This window comes from Coregonus lavaretus, assembly GCF_964263955.1.
Source record: "Coregonus lavaretus genome assembly, chromosome: 13".
Taxonomy (NCBI): domain Eukaryota; kingdom Metazoa; phylum Chordata; class Actinopteri; order Salmoniformes; family Salmonidae; genus Coregonus; species Coregonus lavaretus.
Window position 1 is genome coordinate 10,240,881 of NC_140000.1, and position 22,239 is coordinate 10,263,119.

The window sequence follows — 22,239 nt, forward strand, 5'->3', positions numbered from 1 at the left end:
CCCAGCACATAGACCTACATGTAGTAGACTGCAGAGCTGGTGGCGCTGCTACAGCATTACTGGTGCAAATCTGAAGTTTAGATCAATCGTTGCCTCCCTAGATCACTAAAGTATGCAAAAAATATAATACACCCTACTGCTATCACCAATCCAACATTCTCATGTCTGCAATTAATTAAAGGAAGAGGACAGGAGTGATGTATTTCATAGGAATAAAACATTCAAGGAATTACATGTTAACTCTCCCAACACAGGGGACGACGACTGCCATGTTGTCAGGAGGTTTTTCATCAGGTTGTCATTATGTTTTCTCCCTCTTGTGAATGCTCTCGTACCTTCTAGGGGAATTCATCCATTTGAAGCATTTAGCAGCAATCATTGCCTTATGTATGTTTTTTTAATAACACAATTATATAGTTTTTCTCCTGTGTCAATTGGACTGTTGAAGTACTGTTCTTGCATTTACATTTTGGTCATTTAGTTGACACTCTTACCCAGAGCGACTTACAGTCAGTGCATTCAAAACAGGTAAAACAACCACATATCAACAGTCACTGCGAGTAAAAACTTTCCTCAATAAAGCTGCTTAGTGAAACATGTATCACAAACAAGGTCTACTGTCAGTGTTTTCTACACTAAAGTATTTTGTGTATTGTCATTATGCCTTGCCAAACTTCCAGTCTATGCAAAGCCTCTGTCAGTCATGGCAGTGATGCCTTTCTCTACCATGTGAAATCTCATGCCAGGTTGACTGGGTGCTAGTGATGAAATACATGTCACAAAGATGGCAATGATATGTTTTTTTCCATGTGGATCTTCATGTGCAGTTTCAGGTTATAATTCTGCTTGAATCCTTGGCCACAATACTGGCACTTATATGGTTTCACCCCTGTATGAGTCCTCATGTGCACTGTCAGATCAGGGTTTCTTATGAAACATTTGCCACAAACAGGGCAGTGATGTGGTTTCTCTCCAGAGTGGCTCTTCATATGCACAGCCAGGTTTCCACTCTGACTGAATCCTTTGCCACAATCCTGGCATTGATGTGGTTTCTCCCCTGTGTGGCTCCTCATATGTAAGTTTAGGTGTCCGCGCTGAGTAAATCCTTTGCCACAATCATGACAGCGAAATGGCTTCTCCCCTGTATGACTCCTCAAATGCCTTTTCAGGAAAGTATCCCAAGCAAAATATTTACCACAAACATGACAACACTTTGCTCCGATGTGAGTTTGTAGGTGATCTATCATTCTTTCTGTGGACTGACAGAATTTTCCACACACACCACAAAGATGTTCTTTATTCTGTGTGTGCGTTTGCACATGATTTAATAAAGAAACCATGGAGTCAAATTGCTTTCCACATACCTTACAACTAGGAGCAGCATCCCAGCTTACACTGGGTCTTGAGTGTGATTTTAGATGGTTCAATTTCCTGTCCTTAACACTGATATGAGAACTTTGTCCTTCTACCGTCTTTGTTCTCTTTGATTTGAGTGGCTTTAACGTTAGACCTGACAGAGGTCCTCCAGTCTCCATCCAGTCAATATGTCCTCTGTTTTCACTCTGAGCTGCAGAACACTCTGTATCTACTGCAGAGAAGGGCTGAGACTCTCTGGTTGGTTCTGATACGCCATAGTCTTCTACATAAGGTTCTGTTTTGATCTGTTCAGTTGAGGTGCTGGGTAGAGAGTATCTCTCTCCATGTGAGGACTGAGTTGGGTCTTGATAATAGCCACTTGATACACAGCTGTAAGAATTGATAAACACATTGACATGATTCTCATCCTCCTGACTGGTCCTTGGTTCCTCCTGTTCATCTTTCATCTGTGTGGGTTCTGGGTCCTTCTGCCCCAGACTGGGGCTCCACTCCTGCTGCTCAAGGGAAATCACCTCATCAGACACGGTGACAGTGAGCTGCTGGAGGTCTGGAGAGGAGAGAGGGATGAAATAGAAAACTAATGAGCTGACTTGACGTAGTTAGCGAGGTTTACAAGAATCATCTTCTTACAGACATTGGTTTTGTAACTAGCTAGATACACTCTCAAAAAGTAAATACATATTGATAGCTTAACATGTCTCATTTTAAATTAATGTTGAAAAAACAAACACACACCTGCTTGACTATGTAACTTGATATCTGGCTTAGTACGGACATCCAGCATGCTCCGTAGATGCCTGTTCTCCTCCTTTGTGCGAGAAACCTCTTCCTGGTACTCTGCTATCGTTTCTTCAACGACACCAAATATCTCCTCAGCTGCCGCTATCAATTTCTGGTTGAGAAACACTCTCAAGTACTCTATTTTAGACATTTTTCTTTTTAGAAGGAAAGCTGTTTGGCTAGCTAAGTTAGCCAGCTAGCTTCCAACGTAAACAAACTCAAGAAGACAAAGAGCGCTGTCAGTCTTTGCGTGCACGGCATAATACATTTTGCACTGTCGCCCCCTGCTGGAGCGGAAGGCGCAGGTCGTGGCGATCCTGCAAGTGGCGCCAGAGTCGGTGCTGCTTTTGAGGACACCGATTACTGGGCAAAATGAATTAATCTCTCGTCCTTCATCCTACTCATAATCATTGATCAGATTGAATAGGTATTTTCCAATCTATTCTTGGAGGTCCTCCAGTGTGTGTACATTTTTATTCTAGCCCAGCACATAGACCTACATGTAGTAGACTGCAGAGCTGGTGGCGCTGCTACAGCACTGCTGGGGCAAATCTGAAGTTTAGATCAATCGTTGCCTCCCTAGATCACTAAAGTATGCAAAAAATATAATACACACTACTGCTGTCACCAATCCAACATTCTCATGTCTGCAATTAATTCAAGAAAGAGGAGGGATATATTTCATATAAATAAAGAATGACAGTAGATTTAGGGAATGAGATGTTTTAATATACCTCTTGTATTATCAGAAAGTCTCTCCCAACACAGGGGATGACTGCCATGTTGTCATTATGTTTTCTCCTTCTTGCGAATGCTCTCGTACCTTCTAGGGGAGTTCATCCATTTTAAGCATTTAGCAGAAATCATTGCCTTATGTATGTTTTTTTAAATAACACAATTATATAATTTCTCTCCTGTGTCAATTGGACTTCTTGCAGAGCGACTTACAGTCAGTGCATTCAAAACAGGTAAAACAACCACATATCAACAGTCACTGCGAGTAAAAACTTTCCTCAATAAAGATGCTTAGTGAAACATGTATCACAAACAAGGTCTACTGTCAGTGTTTTCTACACTAAAGTATTTTGTGCCAGGTTGACTGGGTGCTAGTGATGAAATACATGTCACAAAGATTTTACATTTACATCATTTAGCAGACGCTCTTATCCAGAGCGACTTACAAATTGGTGCATTCAACTTATGATAGCAAGTGGGACAACCACTTTTTTTTTTATGGGGGGGTGGGGGGGTAAGAAGGATTGCTTTATACTATTCCAGGTATTCCTTAAAGAGGTAGGGTTTCAAGTGTCTCCGGAAGGTGGTCAGTGACTCTGCTGTCCTGGCGTCGTGGGGGAGCTTGTTCCACCATTGGGGTGCCAGAGCAGTGTAGGGTCTGAACAGAGCCTGAAGGTAAGGAGGTGCCGTTCCCCTCACAGCTCCGTAGGCAAGCACCATGGTCTTGTAGTAGATGCAATGATATGGTTTTTCCCATGTGGATCTTCATGTGCAGTTTCCGGTGATAATTCTGCTTGAAGCCTTGGCCACAAAACTGGCACTTATATGGTTTCACCCCTGTATGAGTCCTCATGTGGACTGTCAGATCAGGGTTTCTTATGAAACATTTTCCACAAACACGACAGCAAAATGGCCTCTCCCCTGTGTGAATCTTCATGTGTGTGTTCATATAAGATTTACTGCTGAAACATTTCCCACAAACAGGGCAGCGATGTGGTTTCTCCCCAGAGTGGCTCTTCATATGCACAGCTAGGTTTCCACTCTGACTGAATCCTTTGCCACAAAACTGGCAGCGGTATGGTCTCTCCCCTGTATGAATCCTCTTGTGCGCTGTGAGATCTGGATTTTTTCTGAAACACTTGCCACAATCAGGACAGCGAAATGATTTCTCCCCTGGGTGAACCTTCATATGATCATTCAGCTCAGCACTCCCAGGGAAAAATGTACCACAAACATGACAAACTCTAGCTCCAACATGGGTTTCTAGATGACCTAACATACTTTCTGTGGACTCTAAGTGTATTCCACACACACCACATAGACATTCTTTGTCCTGTGCATGCTTTCTTGCATGATTCACTAAAGAAGCTAAGTAGGAGAAATACATTCCACAAAATTTACAGCGGATATAGGCACTTTGTTTTCTTACTGTCTGTGATCTCTTTGATGGTGATCTCTTTGATTTAAGTGGCTTTGAACCTGACAGAGGTCTACTCTCTACCCCAATGACACATTTCATGTTTTCACTCTGAGCTGCAGAAGACTCTGTATTTGCTTCAAAAAGGGGCTGACACTCACTGGATGGTTCTGATACTCCATTGTCTTCTGCATCAGGTTCTGGTTTGAGCTGTATCATGTTCTGTTCAGTAGAGGTGCTGTGTAGAGAGTAGTTGCTCTGTGCAGTTGAGGTGCTGGGAAGATAGTATGTCCCTTCATAGTCTTCACTTTGGGTTTCATAAAGAAGTGAGGACTGAGTCAGGTCCTGGTGGTGGTAGTCATTTTTCAAAGATGATTCTAGTTCCTCCGGTTCCTCTTTTATCTGTATGTAATGTGGGTCTTCCTGCCCCAGACTGGGGCTCCACTCCTGCTCACAGTGCTGCTGCTCAGGGAGAGCCTCATTTTCAGATACAGGGAGAGTGGGTTGTTGGATGTCTGGAGGGAAGGAGAGAGAATGAAATAAAACATCTAAAATGTTGACACGAATAGTATTCTAGTTAGATAGCTAGCTATTTAGCTAGATACTAACATTGACATTGATCACTTGACATATGCAAAGAATGTTTAAAAGATAACAGCTAGCAGCCTCAGCCACACACCTATTCTTTGTAATAGTATATCTGGTTTAATAACAATATCCAGCATGCTACGTAGACGGCTGTTCTCTTCCTGGTACTCTGCTATCGTTTCTTCGACGACGCCAAATATCTCCTCAGCTGCCATTATCAATCTCTGGTTGAGAAACACTCTCAATAACTCTATTTTTGACATTTTTACAGGAGAAAACTTGGGCAGCTTGCTAGCGGAGAATCACAGGTACATTTGCAACAACATAACGTAAACACTGTATGCGGTAAACAAAGAACACAAGTCAGTCAAAGGAGGACGTTCCTTTGAGCACGGCGGCAAACCATTTTGAACTATCGCCACCTACTGGAACGGAATGCTTCAAATTGTTGTCCTTTTTTTTCTTCCAAAAAGGGTTTATTGCCTTGCTCAAGGGCAGAACGGCAGATTTTTCCACCTTGCCGGCTCGAGGATTCGAACCAGCAACCCTTTGGTTACTGACCTAAGGCTCTTAAAAATCTAGGCTACCTTTAATTTTCAATTAATGAGCTGTATAATGCTTCTTATTGGAATAGGTCAGTGTTTCCCCTGGATACTGCTTTTATCAATCCTAACCATCTCAGGTCTACAATTACAGGAGGACACAATAGGCATATTCTTCATCACATCCTTATGGGCCTAGGCCACTCCAGAGCCATGTATTTAGAATGTCTAAATACATGACTCTGGGCCAAACTATAACCTTAAAGGCAGCATATACTAAGACAATCTACTATACACTAATTGTTAACACTCACACTTTGTGTCCATCTCACCAGATTACACAGCTTCTCTCAGTTGCACCTTACTGAAGGCAGAATTTCAGCTTCTGAGGGACAACTACGACACTGTCCTCACAGCCAAGAACCAGCTCTGGAGCCAAAATGATGCTTTGACTTCAACTCAAGCTGAGCTACAGAAAATGAACAGCTACATGTAACTTGTCGCATCCAAGGACCAGTCAGAGAGGCAACACAGAGACCTTGCTGCTTCTCATAACCAATTAGAAAGAGAGTATGAAGGCCTACTGACATCCAACAACCAATAGCAAAAAAAACTATATAGACCTGACGGCATCTAAAAACCAACTACAGAGAGAGGTAAAAGAGCTCACATTAGCCAGGGAACGGTCACAGAGACAACACCTGAACATCAGTGCAGCTTAACGCCTCGATCACACCGACAGCGTCATTGCATTTTGGTACACCAGATGTACATTCATTTCCAATGAAACGCTTTGTTTGCCTTGCAGCATTGCGTTGCAGAGGCAGTTGCAATGCGTTCTGTGTGGTGCATAGGTTGGATTTATCGAATGCATGCGTCAAATTTTATTCCTAGACGGCTTGACAGAAATGGTAGCAGAAGGTAAATGTTGAACTTTTGTTGCACACATATCCAGATGATGCTGTGTAGTTGAGGAGAGAGCATGTGAGGGTCACAGAGTTTAAAAACAAACTTCAGTTATATCTCATAAGTCTCTCTGAAACTGAGGCCATTTTGAACAGAGACTTTGTTGTCACAGTGAGGGATAGGGATTCCCTTCAGAAGATGCTTACAGAGCTGGTCAACTTCCTGCCTGTGGACCGACACTGTCCACTCAGAGACCAGATCACCCAAGGTCAGCAGTCTCTTGATTTATCTGTCCTTCTTCTATATTTTACATTTTAGTCATTTAGCAGACGCTCTTATCCAGAGAGACTTACAGTTTGTGAGTGCATACATTTTCATACTGGCCCCCCGTGGGAAACGAACCCACAACCCTGGCGTTGCAAGCACCATGCTGAGGCCCTGAGTGGCGCAGTGGTCTAAGGCACTGCATCGCAGTGCTAGCTGTGCCACTAGAGATCCTGGTTCGAATCCAGGCTCTGTCGTAGCCGGCCGCGACCGGGAGACCCATGGGGCGGCGCGCACAATTGGTCCAGCGTCATCCAGGGTAGGGGAGGGAATGGCCGGCAGGGGATGTAGCTCAGTTGGTAGAGCATGGCGTTTGCAACGCCAGGGTTGTGGGTTCGATAAAATAATGTATGCACTAACTGTAAGTCGCTCTGGATAAAATATAAATATATGCTCTACCAACTGAGCTACATGGGATATATCTGTGTGTGTTTGTGCAATGTGAATGCATATGTTCTTGTGTGTTTCTATATGTTTGTGTGTGTGCGCGTGTTTGTGTACATCATCGCCTCACACAGAGAGAGTCTGGAAGATTTTTTCCTCCAGGTGTTACTTCTTCTCCACTGAGAGGAGGAGCTGGAGCAGCAGTCTGGTCGACTGTGTTCAACAGGGCAGAGACCTGGTGGTCATTCACAGTCTAGAGGAATAGTTGAGAGACATTGTATTGGAGATGCACAGAGGTGGGTTAGCTCTATGATGCCAGTTGGTTGGGCCCCAAGACAATCTTTACACTGGTAATTATACAGGATATAATACGCATAGATTATGGGCATTGGATGTATAGAAAATCAATGTATCTCTGTTGAGAAATTAGAAAGAGCCCAGGTAGAAAGAGCCCAGTGCTGTGAGTGTGAGGGGAGACAATGTGTGCCTCCACCCTCAGAGAGACCAACCCTTCTCGGAACTGGAGAGAAGAGACCTGCAGCATCATGTTCAGATGGATCTGTGAGAGCCCAGCGCTCATACGGTCAGCACAGCCATATAGACACACACATACACAGAACACATTTATATGTAGCCTTAAAATCCTCCAATAAAATAAAGCATTAATACACGAGGGGGCTTACTTGTGGCAATAGCATAACGGTGCTGGTCATAGTACAAGGTGAAAACAACATGTACATGATGGGATATTTATTAGATATTCCGGAAAAATTTATCTGATAGGTCACTATACGGTCTGAATCTGCAATAATGCCTCATTCACATTCTTCATGTATAAAATGAGTAGGCCTGACTACCGCATAATCTTCGTCTCTTCGCTACCTACCCACCTTTGCCCTCCTCATCATGGCGGTAGATCACTGCCAACACGTCATACAAAGTAAGTGCAGTGATTGGTTAATGCTTGTTGTTGGTCTACTGCCAACTCTGCCTGCGAGACGAGGCATATCCATTAGTTGATTCCGTTGCAAAACGTTTTGTCTGTTGCTAAACGTTTTGCAACGAAAACGAGAGTTTCTATTGGACAAATTCAGGAAGGTCCCTCCCTGCTTCGTTCCGTTTCTGTTCCATTTTTTCTGTTTGCTTCCTAGAGTAAACGGTACACGGTTTCCATTTTGCAACAGACAAAACGTTTTACAACCGAATCTGACTAATGAATACACCCCAACTGTATTGACAACATTGACCATCGTCGAATCACGAAGGTGAGTTTCACAAAATAACACATTATTTTGCTTGTTGCAATGATTAACAATATTAGCTTGACAATGAATTAACGCCTTTTTAGTCTTTACATGTATTTGATTGTCTTGATTCATTTTCATGGTATAGTTAGCTGTTGTTGTTGCTAGCTAGCGATCATTTCGTAGCTAACGTTAGCTAGCTAGCTACCCAAATGGTTCCTCCAGCTGCAACTAATTATTTTTTACGTTTCCATCTAGCTTGTTATCAAATCGAGACAAAGGTAGCTATGTATGAGAGAGCATCTCTATTTTGGACCGTTTTCAAGGGCTGTCAGTCGAAATTTAAAGTGCCGTTTTTTTGTTGTGGAAAGTGACTGATTACGTAACGTAATTTGTTGCACTGTCAACACAGTTTGCACTTGCAAGGTGTGGTGGCTCCGCGAGATCTCTAGCTCTGCAACGTAGCCACAACGAAAACGAAGTAGCTTTGTATTTCACACCTCCACATAGTTTATTATTAGACAGTTGCTTGCATTTTAAAGCCTGTAACTGTTCATGTCAATATCTTATGGTCCATACGCGTTATGGCTGCTGGCTGGCTTGTTATTTGATAACCTGATAAACCTATCCAGTCCTCCTGTTGTGTTTAGTTTGACATTTTGACTCATTACTTCATTGCTACTCACATTGTCTAATGAAATGTATTCTTATCACATAGAAACGTCTGGCCAAGGTGCATTGGGAAAGGATAGCCAGCTAGCTTGTTAACCATGGCAACCATGCGTCGTCCAAGGTACTCTCTCCGAGACTCTCTGTACTGGGATGAGACTGAGTGCCTGACATACTATGGGATGCTCTCTCTACACGAGATGTTTGAAGTTGTCGGTTCTCAACTGACAGAGACAGACGTTGAGGTGCTGTCGTTCCTCTTGGATGAGACCTATCCGGCTGGAGGGCATCCCTTGGACCCAGCTGGCTGGATCAGCGAGCCCAGTGAGGAGGACCCTGAGGCCAGTAAAGGAGTCTCCCCCAGCCCAGTGCTCCTGGAGGCCTGGCGGCGGTTACAGCCCAAGGGTCCTGCCTTGGCCTGTCCTACCGCTGCCCGCCACAAGCCCAAGAGTGGGCTAGAACTGCTGCTGGAGCTGGAGAGACGAGGGTACCTCAGTGAGGGCAACCTGGAGCCCCTGTTGCAGCTGCTGCGAGTCCTGACGCGACACGACCTCCTGCCTTTGGTGTCTCGCAAGAAAAGGAGGACAGGTAAAGGACTGTAACAGAGTGCTGTTCATAACTGGAAGCCAACATGCACTAATAGAGATAATGTTGTCATAATCACCTGTAGGCCTACTTCTCACAGCTGTGTGTTATTTGCCTGTCAGTATCACCAGAACGTTTCAGAGTGGACTACGGGACAGAGGACAGAAGACAGGTTTGCACATCTGGACTGACTGACCCCTGTGCACAGACAGAATCACATGACGAACACACAACACAGCAATGGAGGGGGGGTAAGCTACACTCCAGCACAATCTGTGCATGCCTGAACTTGTCTCTAAGAAATGTCAATAACTGTTTCTGAAATGGTCTGGATTTTCACCAGTTAAGCATTGCTGATTGGCTGGTTTGTGTGTCTGTCCAATAGGTGTTGACCCTGCCAGGCCAGCGCCCGCCCCCCTACGGAAGAAGAGGGGTAAAGGCCGTCGCTGGACCAACAAGCCCCCCGCCCACAGGAGAAGAACGGGCATCCCCGAAATGCCTCCCCCACCTGTACCTGAGAAAGTGACCTGCGGTAAGACCAGCCTTTCCCTTTCTCTGTAGTTTCCCTTCCATCTCTCTTTCTCTATTTTATTTCCATCTCTCTCTTTAACCCACATGCTCATTCACCACACTCTCTCTGGGTTCCTCTCTTGCCATTATACATGTCTGAGTCTCTCTCTCTCTGGCTTACATCCATTTTCTATCTCACTTCTGATGAGAAGCTGTAAGCACCATCACCCCAACAGCCCTTAATAACAGTGATGATACTAAACATCTCTCTGCCATATCAGAATGTCCCAGTCACCACCTTGTCTCTCACCAGTAAGTTTGAACTTAATATGTCCTTATCAAGCAACCTTAAATCCATGTCAGTCAGTGGTGTGTTGATGTCCTCACATGAGATATCGACTTCAGTTTGCTCCCTCTGTTCAGCTTATACCCTGACCGTAAGCTAACCGTCCCACCCTCGCTGGTTTGAGAATGGTTTGCGTGGGCCTCCTGGGAGATCAATACTACCCTGCAGGCATGTTGAACTGAGTGGGCTGTGCTGTAACAATACTGTGAGAGCAGAGCCTGTGTGAGTGAGTGACCGCTCATCAGTAAATACAACCCATACTGACTGGCTGTGTTTGACCTGACGTAACCCCTCATCCTGGTCATCATATGCTCTCCATGGTGGTGAAACTGTCTCGCACTCAATCACCATCGCCAGGGTTTCAGACAGCGTTTTACACACTCCGGGGTCTTTTTGTGCTCCCTGCCACGCTAACATCCTCACAATGGAGGGATTCTGTAGACGTCCGCACAAGGATAGTCTGCTTGTATGGCCAAGCAAAATACAACAACCTGAAAAAGCGTAATTGAGCTCCACGGAACTGAATGAAATCTCTGATCTGTTGTTTGGTGATGACCGTAGCGCGGAGAGGGGAATTGGGTTGAGTCGCCTACAACTCCCATCTATCAAATATACTAGGCCTATTCCAGACATTGTCTTCACCATTACCCACTAGTGTCTCAAATTAAATAAGCATCCAGCCTTATTACTTGCCTTCTACCTGTCCATTCAGATAAGTGGATATTCAGATAAAGGGATGAAACAATGGGAGTAAGCCTCTTTAGACTATTGAGATGCACCCTGAGGGGGATTCACACACCCAATGCACAGCAGTGTGAGTCAGCATTTCTGTCTGAGCTACACACAGCACAGCAGGCTTAGTATAGTAGTAGGACATGGCATTTCAATGTGGCATTCAACCTTAACTCACAAGCGCGTTATGTTTCAATGTGACATTTCGGCGTCAACCCACAAACTCGTTAAAAATAGCAATTTAGTCTGTTCGGTACAGACCAAAATAATGTTAAGCTGCCTTGCTCTCTTGTGGCTGAATGAATACTTGTGGGAAAAATTTATGATTTACGCCTACATACCATAGCTGCCACACATCTGAAAGATACTTGGTTGGAATGCTGCCTAGTAAGAACTAGCCTGTGGTCCAGACTGAAGCCCAGGGGAAGGAGAGTTAGGTGGTTTATTGTCTTCTATACTCTGTCTTTCACTTTATACGTCCACTATACGTTTGTCAACTGAGCTTGTCTTTCTTCTTCATATAGCATAACCACTAGCCTGGTCCCAGATCTGTTTATGCGATCATGCCACTCCTTGTCACTCATTTTGCATGACAAGGAGTGGAATGATATCTCAAACAGACTGGTAGCCAGGCGACATAACTACTGCTTGTGCTCCAAAAAGAGAGAGTCCCTATCCCTTTCTCCATTTTTCTTTCTTTCTCTCTCTTTTCATCTCCCTCTCTCTCACTTACCCAGTTTTTTTCAGCTCCTGTTCTTACGAACCCTGCCTGGTAGGTCTCCTGTCTTTTATGTTGGTAGTACTGTCTGTCTTATCCTATCCCTAAGATAAAGTTTAGAGAAAGTCCCGCTGAATTTCTGAATGTGTACTGAACATATAAGTTGAATTGATAGCCTCACACTTGCCTTGCTGACATCTTCCCAGACCAGGGACTGGTTTCCCAAAAGCATCTTAAAGCTAAGTTTATCGTTTGAACCTTCGTAGGAGCATCATTAAATCTCAGAGCTGTTTCCCAAAACAGTTATTAACGTTACACTTGAAAACACTTGTTATCTAACGCCTGCCTCAGACCACTCATAGAACAACTAAATGGGTCGTTAGATGCTTTTTTTGCCCTCCCGCGTCACTTTATACACAGAAGAGCTCCGCTAAACATAGAATCACATGGTTCATCAGCCTCTCTGTGACCGCTGATAACTTCAGAACAAAGTTGACTACAAATACAAAGTTGCCAATGTCTTTGCAATTGATACAAACAAGCGGCGTATAAAAAGATGCTTCAAATTAAAACCGAGATGTCTACATGAAAATATAAATACAGTAGGCTATATGTCTATTTCAATCTTTTATTGAGTTCAATTTAGCTACTTGTAGGCTACAGTCTGTAATTTGTCTCAATATATTTAATGCTGTGTAGCCTAATGTGTGCAAAGATGTGCCAAATCTTGATTTAGTGCATTATTTTCGGGTAAGGATTAGAATAAGCTGCCTCAATATTTGCAGCCATAGGTGATAAGCTTCTAGGAGCTGATCCGTCATCAGTATTGTGGAATAACTCTAATGTTGTTAAGGTAAGATTTGAATGGAGAAAGCTGATCCGAGAGCAGCGTTGCCTTTCTTTCGATACTATCAGTTCTATCAGTATCGACACATGCCTCAACGACGCACTTAGCGAACGCTCTCTCTGCATGGTGTTTTGGGAAACGCATGTTACATCTTCGGCCGTTGTAGGAAAGATGCATCGTTAAAACACTCGTAAACCTAAGTTCAATTGCTATTGGGAAACCGGGCCCAGGTCAATAGGCTCTTAGCCCTTCCAGTTCTGTTGCTGTACTTAGCCTACCTGACAGCCAACAAACCCCTCTTACTATGGCTATTCCAGACACAGCCACTCCCACAGCCTGACACGTACTGATGAGTGATACTGCTTATTTATCAACATGATCTGATTTTAACAACTTTTCGCAATCCGTGAAGTCTCTTCTTCAGGGAGACAAAGATTCTTATGATTTTTCACTGGCTTCGTACTGCTCAAACATAACACTGCAACCCGTTCAAATGTGCCGTTTTGTCCCTGTTGATCAGAACAGCCTTCTCTAAACCAACTGCACTAAGTGCTATGATCAAACCCAAAACATTCCACCAAGGGATACCTGCCCCTTGCCTTCTGCAGTAGCCTTGCCCTCCCAGTCCCAGCCATGTACCATACACAGTGTTGTTGCTTTGCCTCTGAACATGTTGCTGTCTTGACTCCGCATTTGATCCCCACCAGGTTGACTCAGGATTGTGACTCAGATCGAGTAACCTAGAGAGCGGACCTAGAGAGCGGAGAGAAAGGCTGGACAAAAAAAAAAAGTATGGTCTGGCCTTTCACTCTGTCCGTACGATCTGCAGTGTGTGCTCACCTCAGTCGCTCGCTCTCTCGTCAGTCTGGCCCGATGCCCAAGGTAAAGAGGCCCTCCCCCTCCGAACGAGGGGTGGCTGCCACTATGCTCTGTGTTTAATGCCTGTGTATTATTCTAGCTATCCTCTTCCTCCTTACCCCATTCAGAAAAAAAACTGTATACTTTCCACAAAGTGTTTTTTTAGTGTCTATTACTCTAAAGAGGGGTGTTGGCCTCAGTGTTTCACAGAACTGACCAAAGAGTCCTCGGAAATATTCCAGAAGTTTCTTAATCACCATAATGCGAACTTGAACCTGAATACCATGCTCTGACTCTCCAAATGACTCAAAGCTCAAACTGACCTGAAAAAACTGTTCTTAAAGGGGTAGTTCACTTCAAAGCCAAAGTTTGACACCTGTTTTCCTCAAAAGTGATAACTGAGTGCACATTCCACACTGTTTAGTGTATATCCCACTACATGCATAATGAAAACATCTGATAAACTTTAGTTTTGGGGTGAACTACTCTTCTAAAGCAGCCATCAAAATGGAGCCTTTTAACTGAGTCCCAATGGTTCTTGTGGCATCAACCTCAGTAGATACCTCTGGTCAGTGATCACAAATACCTTTCTCCGAATTCAAACGTTCCAACTGATTATGGTTTACTAAAACAAAAAGAGACCAAATCCATTCTGGAATCTCAATTAAAAAATGTCAAACTGGTCTGAGTTCCATTGATCTCAGTCCTCTTGTCAGTCTGAACTGGAATTCTATCCGTATATGAACAGAAAATGGCCGCCGACATCTTCTCTGGAACCTTTGTTCGAGCAGTTCTGAGGAAAATGACCCAACAGTGTTGTGTTAAGGGCTGTGTAACCGCATGCTGTATCTCATCTCTGACCCCTGTATGAGCTCCCAGTGTGGGGAGGTGAGCAGAGATAGATGGGGCAGTCCAGTCCAATGCTGCCTCACAGCATTCAGACCAAACCCATTACTACCTCTACTATCTTACCAATCAGTTTGTTTTCACATAATCAGTTCAAGCGTTTCAGTTACAGTATTTCAGTTATTTGTGGTTACAATTTCTAATACCAAACTGTAACCTCCGATTAGAAGCGACGTAAAACTGTCCACGTAAGCCGTAATGTTATACAGTGGACTTGGAGGCATCAAAAACAATTCAAACTCCAAGTGATTGCCTTTGAACCAGTGTTAACCTTGCCTGCTTGATCTTGAGAAACAACCCAATTGACAGATATCCAATCCAACTGTGCTTGTCTCTTTCTCTCTCTTTCTCTCCTTTCTCTATGTTCGCAGTTCAAAACAGACCGCCTCGTGTGTCAGGAAAAAACATCCTCTCACACACACTGAGAGGGAGAGAACGAACACTAAACGCTCAAACCACACAAACCAAAAAAAGAAAGAGAGCGCTTTGGTCAAAGGGGAATAGAGAGAGGTCTACCTGTCTCTCTCTACCCCGACCTCTCTCTCTCCCTCCCTCTCTTGGTCTGTCGTTCAGCAGAAAAACGGATCGATAAAGAGTTGAAGCTCTTCGCACCAAGTGACTCCTTGTAAATGGGTACTTTTCTGTGGGGTGAAATGGAGAAAACCTAACCAACTCTTTGTTTAAAGGTAGAAAATTAAAGTTCTGTCTAAATGGATCTATCTGTCTGATGAAGCGTAAAGTACTCTGTAACCTTAACAAAATTACCATCACTATGTTCCCATTGTTTTAAAGGGCCTTCCTTTCCTTGTCGCTCTCAGCAAGTCCATGTTTCACAAGTAGGGAGGAAGGAACAGTCATTTAACAGTATGGGGACATTGTGTAGTAGGTGTTGATGTCACAGTCCCCACACAGTATAATGACCCATGTCGCTAGACTTGTACATTGCAAAAGTGCACAATTGTTACAGTTTTACTCAGTTTATGATTTAGCTGACATGTTTTACCATATTGACAATTGACAGGGGTATTATGCAGTCCTGGTAACTTTCAGATGTTATTGGTTTGAAGCTGACTTTCAGTGACAGTTTCCTCTCAGAGCAGTACAGTGCTTAGTCCGCAGCACATCCTGTTGTAGCTGATTTGACACCCTGCTGGCAGGGAGAGATAAATGTATCTCCTAGGACAGGGTTTCCCAAACTTGGTCCTGGGGACTCCAAGGGGTGCATGTTTTGGTTTTTGCCCTAGCACTACATGGCTCATTCAAATAATCAACTCATCATCAAGCTTTGATTATTTGTATCAGCTGTGTAGTGGTAGGGCAAAAACCTAAACGTGCACCCCTTGGAGTGCCCAGGACCGTGTTTGGGAAACCCTGCGCTAGGGACAAACCATGTATTTTCTAATACGAAATGCCCACAAATTGACAAATTAGACTAGCGGTATCTCTATTTCCTGAAATGATCCATGATTTTACATGCAGAAACATCTCCCCAGAATAACAATGTGGAGACGTTGGTTAGACGTTGGAGTAGTGATGAGTGAAGGCAATCCTTGAACTGTTTTTGACAACATGTCAGATTATGGGGCTGTGCGCATTTTTAGTCTTATTTTTGGGACTGTGTGCGTCTTATTGTTCTCTATCAAACTCATTGACAAATGTCCTAAGAGCTGCTGTATCAATAGAGACAGAAATGTTCCTTGTACCATAACTTTGCCTCCTGGAAGAAAAAAAAAACATTTCAAACACCTTCTGTATCCGATTTCTTTGTGTGCAAACTAACAGTTGAACTTCATGAAATATGGTCATGATTATCATATTTGGCCTGATGTGAAATGACATATATTAGTTATCAACAAATCTGCTTGCAGTTGATCTTAAGATACATTTTTGTTACCCTGTGTTGTACGTCAGAGCATGTTTTCAATGTTGGCAGTAAATTTAGGAGATCTGTCTAACTTGAGGATGTCTAACCTCTCCAATGGTCCAAGTAGTAAGTGTTTGTATAGCCTCTTCATTACAACCTTATAAAGCAAAGAAAGAAGGAACCAGTGTTTGGTTTTCCCTCTTAAAAATGTTAAGAAATTCATAATCAATGTCTTTAATTCAACACTTGCATTTCTAATGTTGGCCTTTTCCAAAGCTGCCCCCTCCAGAGGCTGTCCCCCATGCACACATGACTGTAAGTCGCTTTGGATAAAAGCGTCTGCTAAATGGCATATTATTATTATTATGGCCCTGAACAATAATGTGGATGGAGACAAAGATCTCAAATGAATCACATATTCTAAGGCACAGTCATGTCCCTAGTTCATTTGGTACAACATTCCAGTTGAATCTTTCCCTTTTTAAATTGTCTGGTTCTGTTCCTTGTGTCCTCATTAGAGGAATCAACTATTTGTCAGTTTCTCCTGTACTCAAACCTGGCTCAGTGTCTTCAGAGACCAAGAGATGTGTAGGTACCCAGTTCCCTGTGTGTAGGACACATAGCTTTCACTCTTATTCACATCCACACGTGTTTTGAGATCCAAGACTGTGGTCTTCTTTTCAATGTGAGGTTTGTGAGTTTTTGGACCTCTGGTCCCCCCATCCTTTCTGTCCTTTCTGTTCCATATTAATTATCTCACTCTTTTAAAAACAGTTCTACTCTTTATCATTCCTTTGTTTTCTGTTACATGAAGTTGGGGAGGGCAAGGTGGGTGGGGTCAATCCAGATATACAGTTTGACAAACTATCCTCCATGTTGGCAACAAACATTCTTTGACAATAATATTCTAATTTGAAGAATATTTTCTTGGAACGTTTGGTGCCAACATGGTGCCGTGAAACGAATGTATCTCAAACAAAGTTTGCCAATCTATGTACATCTCTGGTGGGGTGGGGTAGTGTGGGACTGGGAAGGTTTGGAATTTTTGTTGCAGCAAAGTCGGAAGGCCGCCGGTTCTGCTCGGAGCTTGGTGAATAATGGCAGTAGAGGAGGATGAGACAGAGGTCCGCTTGCCTTGTTCAGTACAGTATGTATCCTCTGACCCATCTCACTGTGCTGTTGCTGCATGACCGCTAATTCTCCTGTTTCTGAAACAGAACAAAAACATGTTACTATGAAAGGTTGCTATCCATCCCAAGGGCTGTTTTACAGTGTTAATGTCCCAACAAAATCCTACAACCCTAACAAGTAGCATTTTATTTATGCCTGTTTTGTGCCACCTATAAATGTAATTATTACTGTAATTACTGTACAGTGTAACACGTTTTGTAATTACTCAGAGAAATGGATTACATAGTTATAGCTCTTATTATTATTAAGAGCTCTAACTTTACCTAGCTTTCAGTGCGTAGAGGTTTTGTGTAGATTACAGTGGCTGGCTGAAATCTTCTGGGCGAATAATGATGGGTGGTGGACTATTAGAACTGCACAGAGTGGTGTGGTGTTGGGCTTCCCTGATGAATATGCTTGTTATCCATCAGATTCCCTCTGATTTCACTGTAGTACTACAACAACAGCTCTTGGTAGTGGGGTTTGTGGAAAATAGATCTGGTTAGTCATACAGTAAATCCTCAGTGATGCTCTTCTTGACCCGACCAGGTCATATTTGTACCCACTGTTAGTGATGGAAGACTGCCTGGTTGGTATTACATTCACCTCTGTGCTCCACAGCTGTCTTCAGTTCTGCCCTGCCTCTCCTCACCTATTGTATGACTCTTGTAGACACACTTTTGTTATCAACTCTAGTTAATGATACAGCAGTGTCCTACACCAGTAAGTATTTCTATGTGGTCTCCTACTCTAATCACTAGTTTAATGTCAGATACATTCCTGTTGAATGTAGTAAATATTCTTTACTTTTCTATCACCCCTCCCATAGCCTGTTCTTGCCAATTTTTCGGATAATATTCTGTGATTACGGCTTTATTTGAAAAGTTTTCTTATAATTTTATTTTGTATTTTTGTCCCTCTATCTCTCTCTTCCCTTTGTTCTGACTCAATGATCCCAACCTCCTTCTCCCATTTGATTTTCACTCTCACGTGTACATGACGTCTTACCCCACTCAATCTGCTGCTTCCACCATTTCCCTCCTCTCTCCCTTTTTGAATATATTCTTCACCTCTTTGCACCCTAAAATCACCTATTTTCCCTCCTCTACATCTACCCCTCCTCTTCTCTCCTCCCCTTCCCCTCCACCACCCTCCCCCTTCTCTCCTCCCCTACACCTTCCCCTCCACCTCCCTCCCTCTCCTCTCCTCTCCTCTCCTCCCCTACACCTTCCCCTCCACCACCTTCCCTCTTCTCTCCTCCCCTACACCTTCCCCTCCACCACCCTCCCTCCCTCTTCTACCCATTCCTCTGCTCGCTCTCTCTCTGTCCCCTTTCCTCCCTTCACTCTTCCCCTACCTCCCTACCTCCATCCCCTCTCCCTCCATCCCCTCTCCCCTCCCTGCAGACATTCGTCTGCGTGTGCGAGCAGAGTACTGGGAGCACGAGTCGGCCCTGCGCGGCGGCGTCTCCTCGGACAAGCAGCAGCCCCTGGAGCGGCAGTTTGAGCTGTTCAGTCGTGCCACCTCCGTGCTGCGCGCCCGCGACCTGGGCTCCATCATCTGCGACATCAAGTTCACTGAGCTGGACAACCTGGAGGCCTTCTGGGGGGACTATCTGAGTGGAGCGCTGCTAGAGGCCCTGAAGGGGGTGTTCATCACAGACTCTCTGCGGAGGGCGGCGGGGAGTGAGGGGGTCCGGCTGCTGATCAGTGTGGACCAGGATGACTACGAGGAGGGTCGCAGACTGCTGCTGGACGCACAGGAACAACAGGCCGGCTGCTGGGGACGAGACAGGTGAGCTTCACTGCTCTCTCCATTCTGGTTCTGTTATACTGTGTTAGTAAGCTGGTTTCGTAAAGTACTTATCTGTTGTGTGGTATGTATTGGGGCCGAGCTGACCGCTACAGGGGGTGGGGGTCATAGATGTGGACTTGACTGGTCGTCATGAATTGGAATTGCTGTGTAATGCCACCAATAACCACTAGATGGCAAACTTTGCCCACAGGCATCAGAGCCATAAACACTACCTGGTCTCACTAGTCTCATGTTGTCATACTTCCTAGACCCAACCTGAGAAAGCTGGTTATGGACGTTCGGCTCTGACAGACAGACAGGCAGGCAGCTGTGCGAGGTTGTGTTAATAATTTTCAGCTCACGACAGTTCACACAACAGTTCTAGGATCCTCAGAGACAATGAACAATAGTTCTAATTCTAACCACCGTCCTCCACTATGTTCCCTCTGCAGGTCATGATCCCAAGGAAAGAGGAATGAAAAGGAGAATAAAATAGGAAGAGGAACATTTTATTTTTTCTCTCCTTTTTAAGTCTGTCATGCTGAGAACAGAGGATACAGCCACTCCTATGTCAGGGGAATAGTCCCCAGGGAAAACAACCAAACTTGAAGTGAAGGCAAACTGGACTAAAACACACTGTTCTGTTTTGTTTTGAATGGATAACACAGGTTGCGCTGAGCCTAGATGCCCTCAGGGCACTGAGGAAGAGACTGCCTCTGTCACACACACACACACACACACACACACACACACACACAAACTAAACTTCCACTGTAACACACACACAAACTACCACTGTCTTAAACATACACACTCTGTGCGCTAATGTTGAGCAGCTCTGGTTATGTTTGAGGAGCGTGTGAGATGCCCTGCAAGGCGAACTTCACCCGCCTAAATATTAGTTTCAGTTTCCATTGAAATGTATGATTTTGAAAAGATGAGCGAGACTGCAGCTCTCAGACACTGAGGGAGAGATTATTGGGAAATGACTAAAGCATGAGATTATGTTTGGACCTTTTGGGAGAGAATTTGAAATATATGGCGAAGGGAAGACTACCTGAGGTGTAGTGGACAAATCGCTGGTCCTTCGAGAACACCAGTCCACACACACACACACACACACACACAAACACCATGATCACAAGCCACTGGTAGTCCCATCACTGTGTGCCATGCTAACCCAGGGCCTGATAGCTGTGGTCAGTGGCCATCTCATCTCAGATGATAGGAGGGATTACCTCTCAACCTCAGCCAATCATAGAGAACTCATCACATCACCACAAGTTGTTGAACAGCAGCTGGGATAACACATGACTAGGCTGTGCCCACCCGGGCTTCCAGCAAGGCAAGGCCACTGCCTTTCCCGTTGGAACTAAAGCACAGGACAGTGCTTCAGTCAATAAAAGTGATGTCGAAGAGATCAAAATCAGAAAGGTACATCCTAGCTCCACTCAGCCCTGCCTTGTAGGCCCCACTAGAGTGGCTCACAGAGCGCTGTCCGTCTCTAGTCTATTCACCCTGGTGGAACTAATGCCTGAACTCCTGAGTGGGATCAATAACCCCCTCTCTAGTCTCTCCACCACCACTATGGGAGAGTGAGGAGAAGGAGTAAGGGGAAGAGGAGAGGTAGGAGAAGGGGGAAGAGAGGAAGAGAGGGAGAAGGATCACCACCTCCATCCTGCTTTTCAGCTCCTGGACAGCCGCCTCATCCTTTGGAGGAGAAGTCCCCTGATACAACCAGGCTGCCTGGTCTGCTACAGCACTGTGTCTGGTTCACACAGCTCTATGGGACCAGGGTTGGAGGACTAGGGAGGGACTCAGGAAAACCTTAGTAGTGTATGCTTTTTCTGTGTTTTGATATATGGATTTATTAGTGTAGCTTTGTATTGTCCATAAGAGAAAATAATAAATATACTGTGTATTCTAATTCGTTAACTTAGGGTGAACTTTTGTTTAAGTAGCTGGATATTTTTTATTTAGGCACTGCAAAAGTGCTGTATATTAGTTTAATATATTAGTGGAAAGTTGGAATTATTTCAAATAAAAATAAATGGTTCATCAAAGGTTTGTGTCTATGATATAACAGTGCCTTCAGAAAATATTCACACCCCTTGACTTTTTCCATGTTTTGTTGTAACAGCATGAATTTAAAATGGATTAAATTGTGATTTTGTGTCAATGGCCTACACACAATACCCCATAATGTCCAAGTGGAATTATGTTTTTACAAATTTGTACAAATGTATTAAAAATGAAAAGCTGAAATGTCTTGTCCATAAGAATTCAACCCCTTTATTATGGCAAGCCTAAATAAGTTCCACACAATACCCCATAATGTCCAAGTGGAATTATGTTTTTACAAATGTATTAAAAATGAAAATCTGAAATGTCTTGTCCATAAGATTTCAACCCCTTTTTATTATGGCAAGCCTAAATAAGTTCAGGAGTAAAAAAATTATTTAAAAAAGTCCCATAATAAGTTGCGTGGACTCTGTGTCCAATAATAGTGTTTAACATTATTTTTTAATGACTACCTCATCTCTGTACCCCACACATACAATTATCTATCTGTAAAGTCCCGCAGTCAAGCAGTGAATTTCAAACACAGATTCAACCACAAAGACCAGGGAGGTTTTCCAATTGGTATGGGTACAAATGAAAAAGCAGACATTGAATATCCCTTTGAGCATGGTGAAGTTATTAATTGCACTTTGGACGGTGTATCAATACACCCAGTCACTACAAAGATACAGGTGTCCTTCCTAACTAAGTTTCCGGAGAGGAAGGAACCGTTCAGGGATTTTACCATGAGGCCAATGGTGACTTTAAAACAGTTACAGAGTTTAATGGCTGTAATAGGAGAAAACTGAGGATGGAGCAACAACATTATAGTTACTCCACAATACTAACCTAAATGACAGAGTGAAAAGAAGGTAGCCTGTA

The 22,239-nt window shown here is 43.8% G+C and overlaps 3 protein-coding genes and 1 long non-coding RNA gene across 5 annotated transcripts; 2 read left to right on the forward strand and 2 right to left on the reverse strand.

Moving 5' to 3' along the window:
* Positions 1–428: 428 nt before the first annotated feature.
* Positions 429–2,345, reverse strand: LOC311140201 (uncharacterized protein). The gene is made up of 2 exons (XM_084175151.1): positions 2,113–2,345; positions 429–1,924 (listed from the first exon to the last, which is right to left on the reverse strand). Exons 1-2 carry the CDS (start codon positions 2,306–2,308, stop codon positions 777–779), a joined length of 1,344 nt encoding a protein of 447 aa, XP_084031277.1. The 5' UTR covers positions 2,309–2,345; the 3' UTR covers positions 429–776.
* A 519-nt stretch (positions 2,346–2,864) lies between these two features.
* LOC311140200 (uncharacterized protein) lies at positions 2,865–5,213 on the reverse strand. The gene is made up of 2 exons (XM_084175150.1): positions 4,989–5,213; positions 2,865–4,824 (listed from the first exon to the last, which is right to left on the reverse strand). Exons 1-2 carry the CDS (start codon positions 5,158–5,160, stop codon positions 3,443–3,445), a joined length of 1,554 nt encoding a protein of 517 aa, XP_084031276.1. The 5' UTR covers positions 5,161–5,213; the 3' UTR covers positions 2,865–3,442.
* A 3,020-nt stretch (positions 5,214–8,233) lies between these two features.
* LOC311140326 (DNA-binding death effector domain-containing protein 2-like) lies at positions 8,234–21,699 on the forward strand. 2 transcript variants are annotated; one of them, XM_084175338.1, is made up of 7 exons: positions 8,234–8,318; positions 9,016–9,554; positions 9,674–9,802; positions 9,937–10,083; positions 18,909–19,296; positions 19,566–19,633; positions 19,749–21,699. In XM_084175338.1, the coding sequence occupies exons 2-6, from the start codon at positions 9,068–9,070 to the stop codon at positions 19,603–19,605; spliced, it is 1,191 nt and encodes a 396-aa protein (XP_084031464.1). In that variant the 5' UTR covers positions 8,234–8,318; positions 9,016–9,067; the 3' UTR covers positions 19,606–19,633; positions 19,749–21,699. The 2 variants fall into 2 exon arrangements, with proteins under 2 accessions (XP_084031464.1, XP_084031465.1); XM_084175339.1 differs by lacking the exon at positions 19,566–19,633.
* On the forward strand, positions 10,090–16,215 carry LOC311140327. The gene is made up of 2 exons (XR_014614137.1): positions 10,090–13,586; positions 14,840–16,215. It is a non-coding gene; the product is annotated as an uncharacterized lncRNA (long non-coding RNA).
* Positions 21,700–22,239: the final 540 nt, after the last annotated feature.

Bases quoted from the DNA above. Each gene is read 5' to 3' on its own strand.
- LOC311140200 (XM_084175150.1), bottom strand. From the start codon at position 5,160: ATGTCAAAAATAGAGTTATTGAGAGTGTTTCTCAACCAGAGATTGATA. The intron at 4,825-4,988 runs GTGTGTGGCTGA...CCTTCCCTCCAG, and splicing joins TATACTATTACAAAGAATAG to ACATCCAACAACCCACTCTC.
- LOC311140326 (XM_084175338.1), top strand. From the start codon at position 9,068: ATGGCAACCATGCGTCGTCCAAGGTACTCTCTCCGAGACTCTCTGTAC. The intron at 9,555-9,673 runs GTAAAGGACTGT...TTTGCCTGTCAG, and splicing joins TCGCAAGAAAAGGAGGACAG to TATCACCAGAACGTTTCAGA. The intron at 9,803-9,936 runs GTAAGCTACACT...TCTGTCCAATAG, and splicing joins AACACAGCAATGGAGGGGGG to GTGTTGACCCTGCCAGGCCA.
- LOC311140201 (XM_084175151.1), bottom strand. From the start codon at position 2,308: ATGTCTAAAATAGAGTACTTGAGAGTGTTTCTCAACCAGAAATTGATA. The intron at 1,925-2,112 runs GTGTGTGTTTGT...TCTCCTCTCCAG, and splicing joins CAAGTTACATAGTCAAGCAG to ACCTCCAGCAGCTCACTGTC.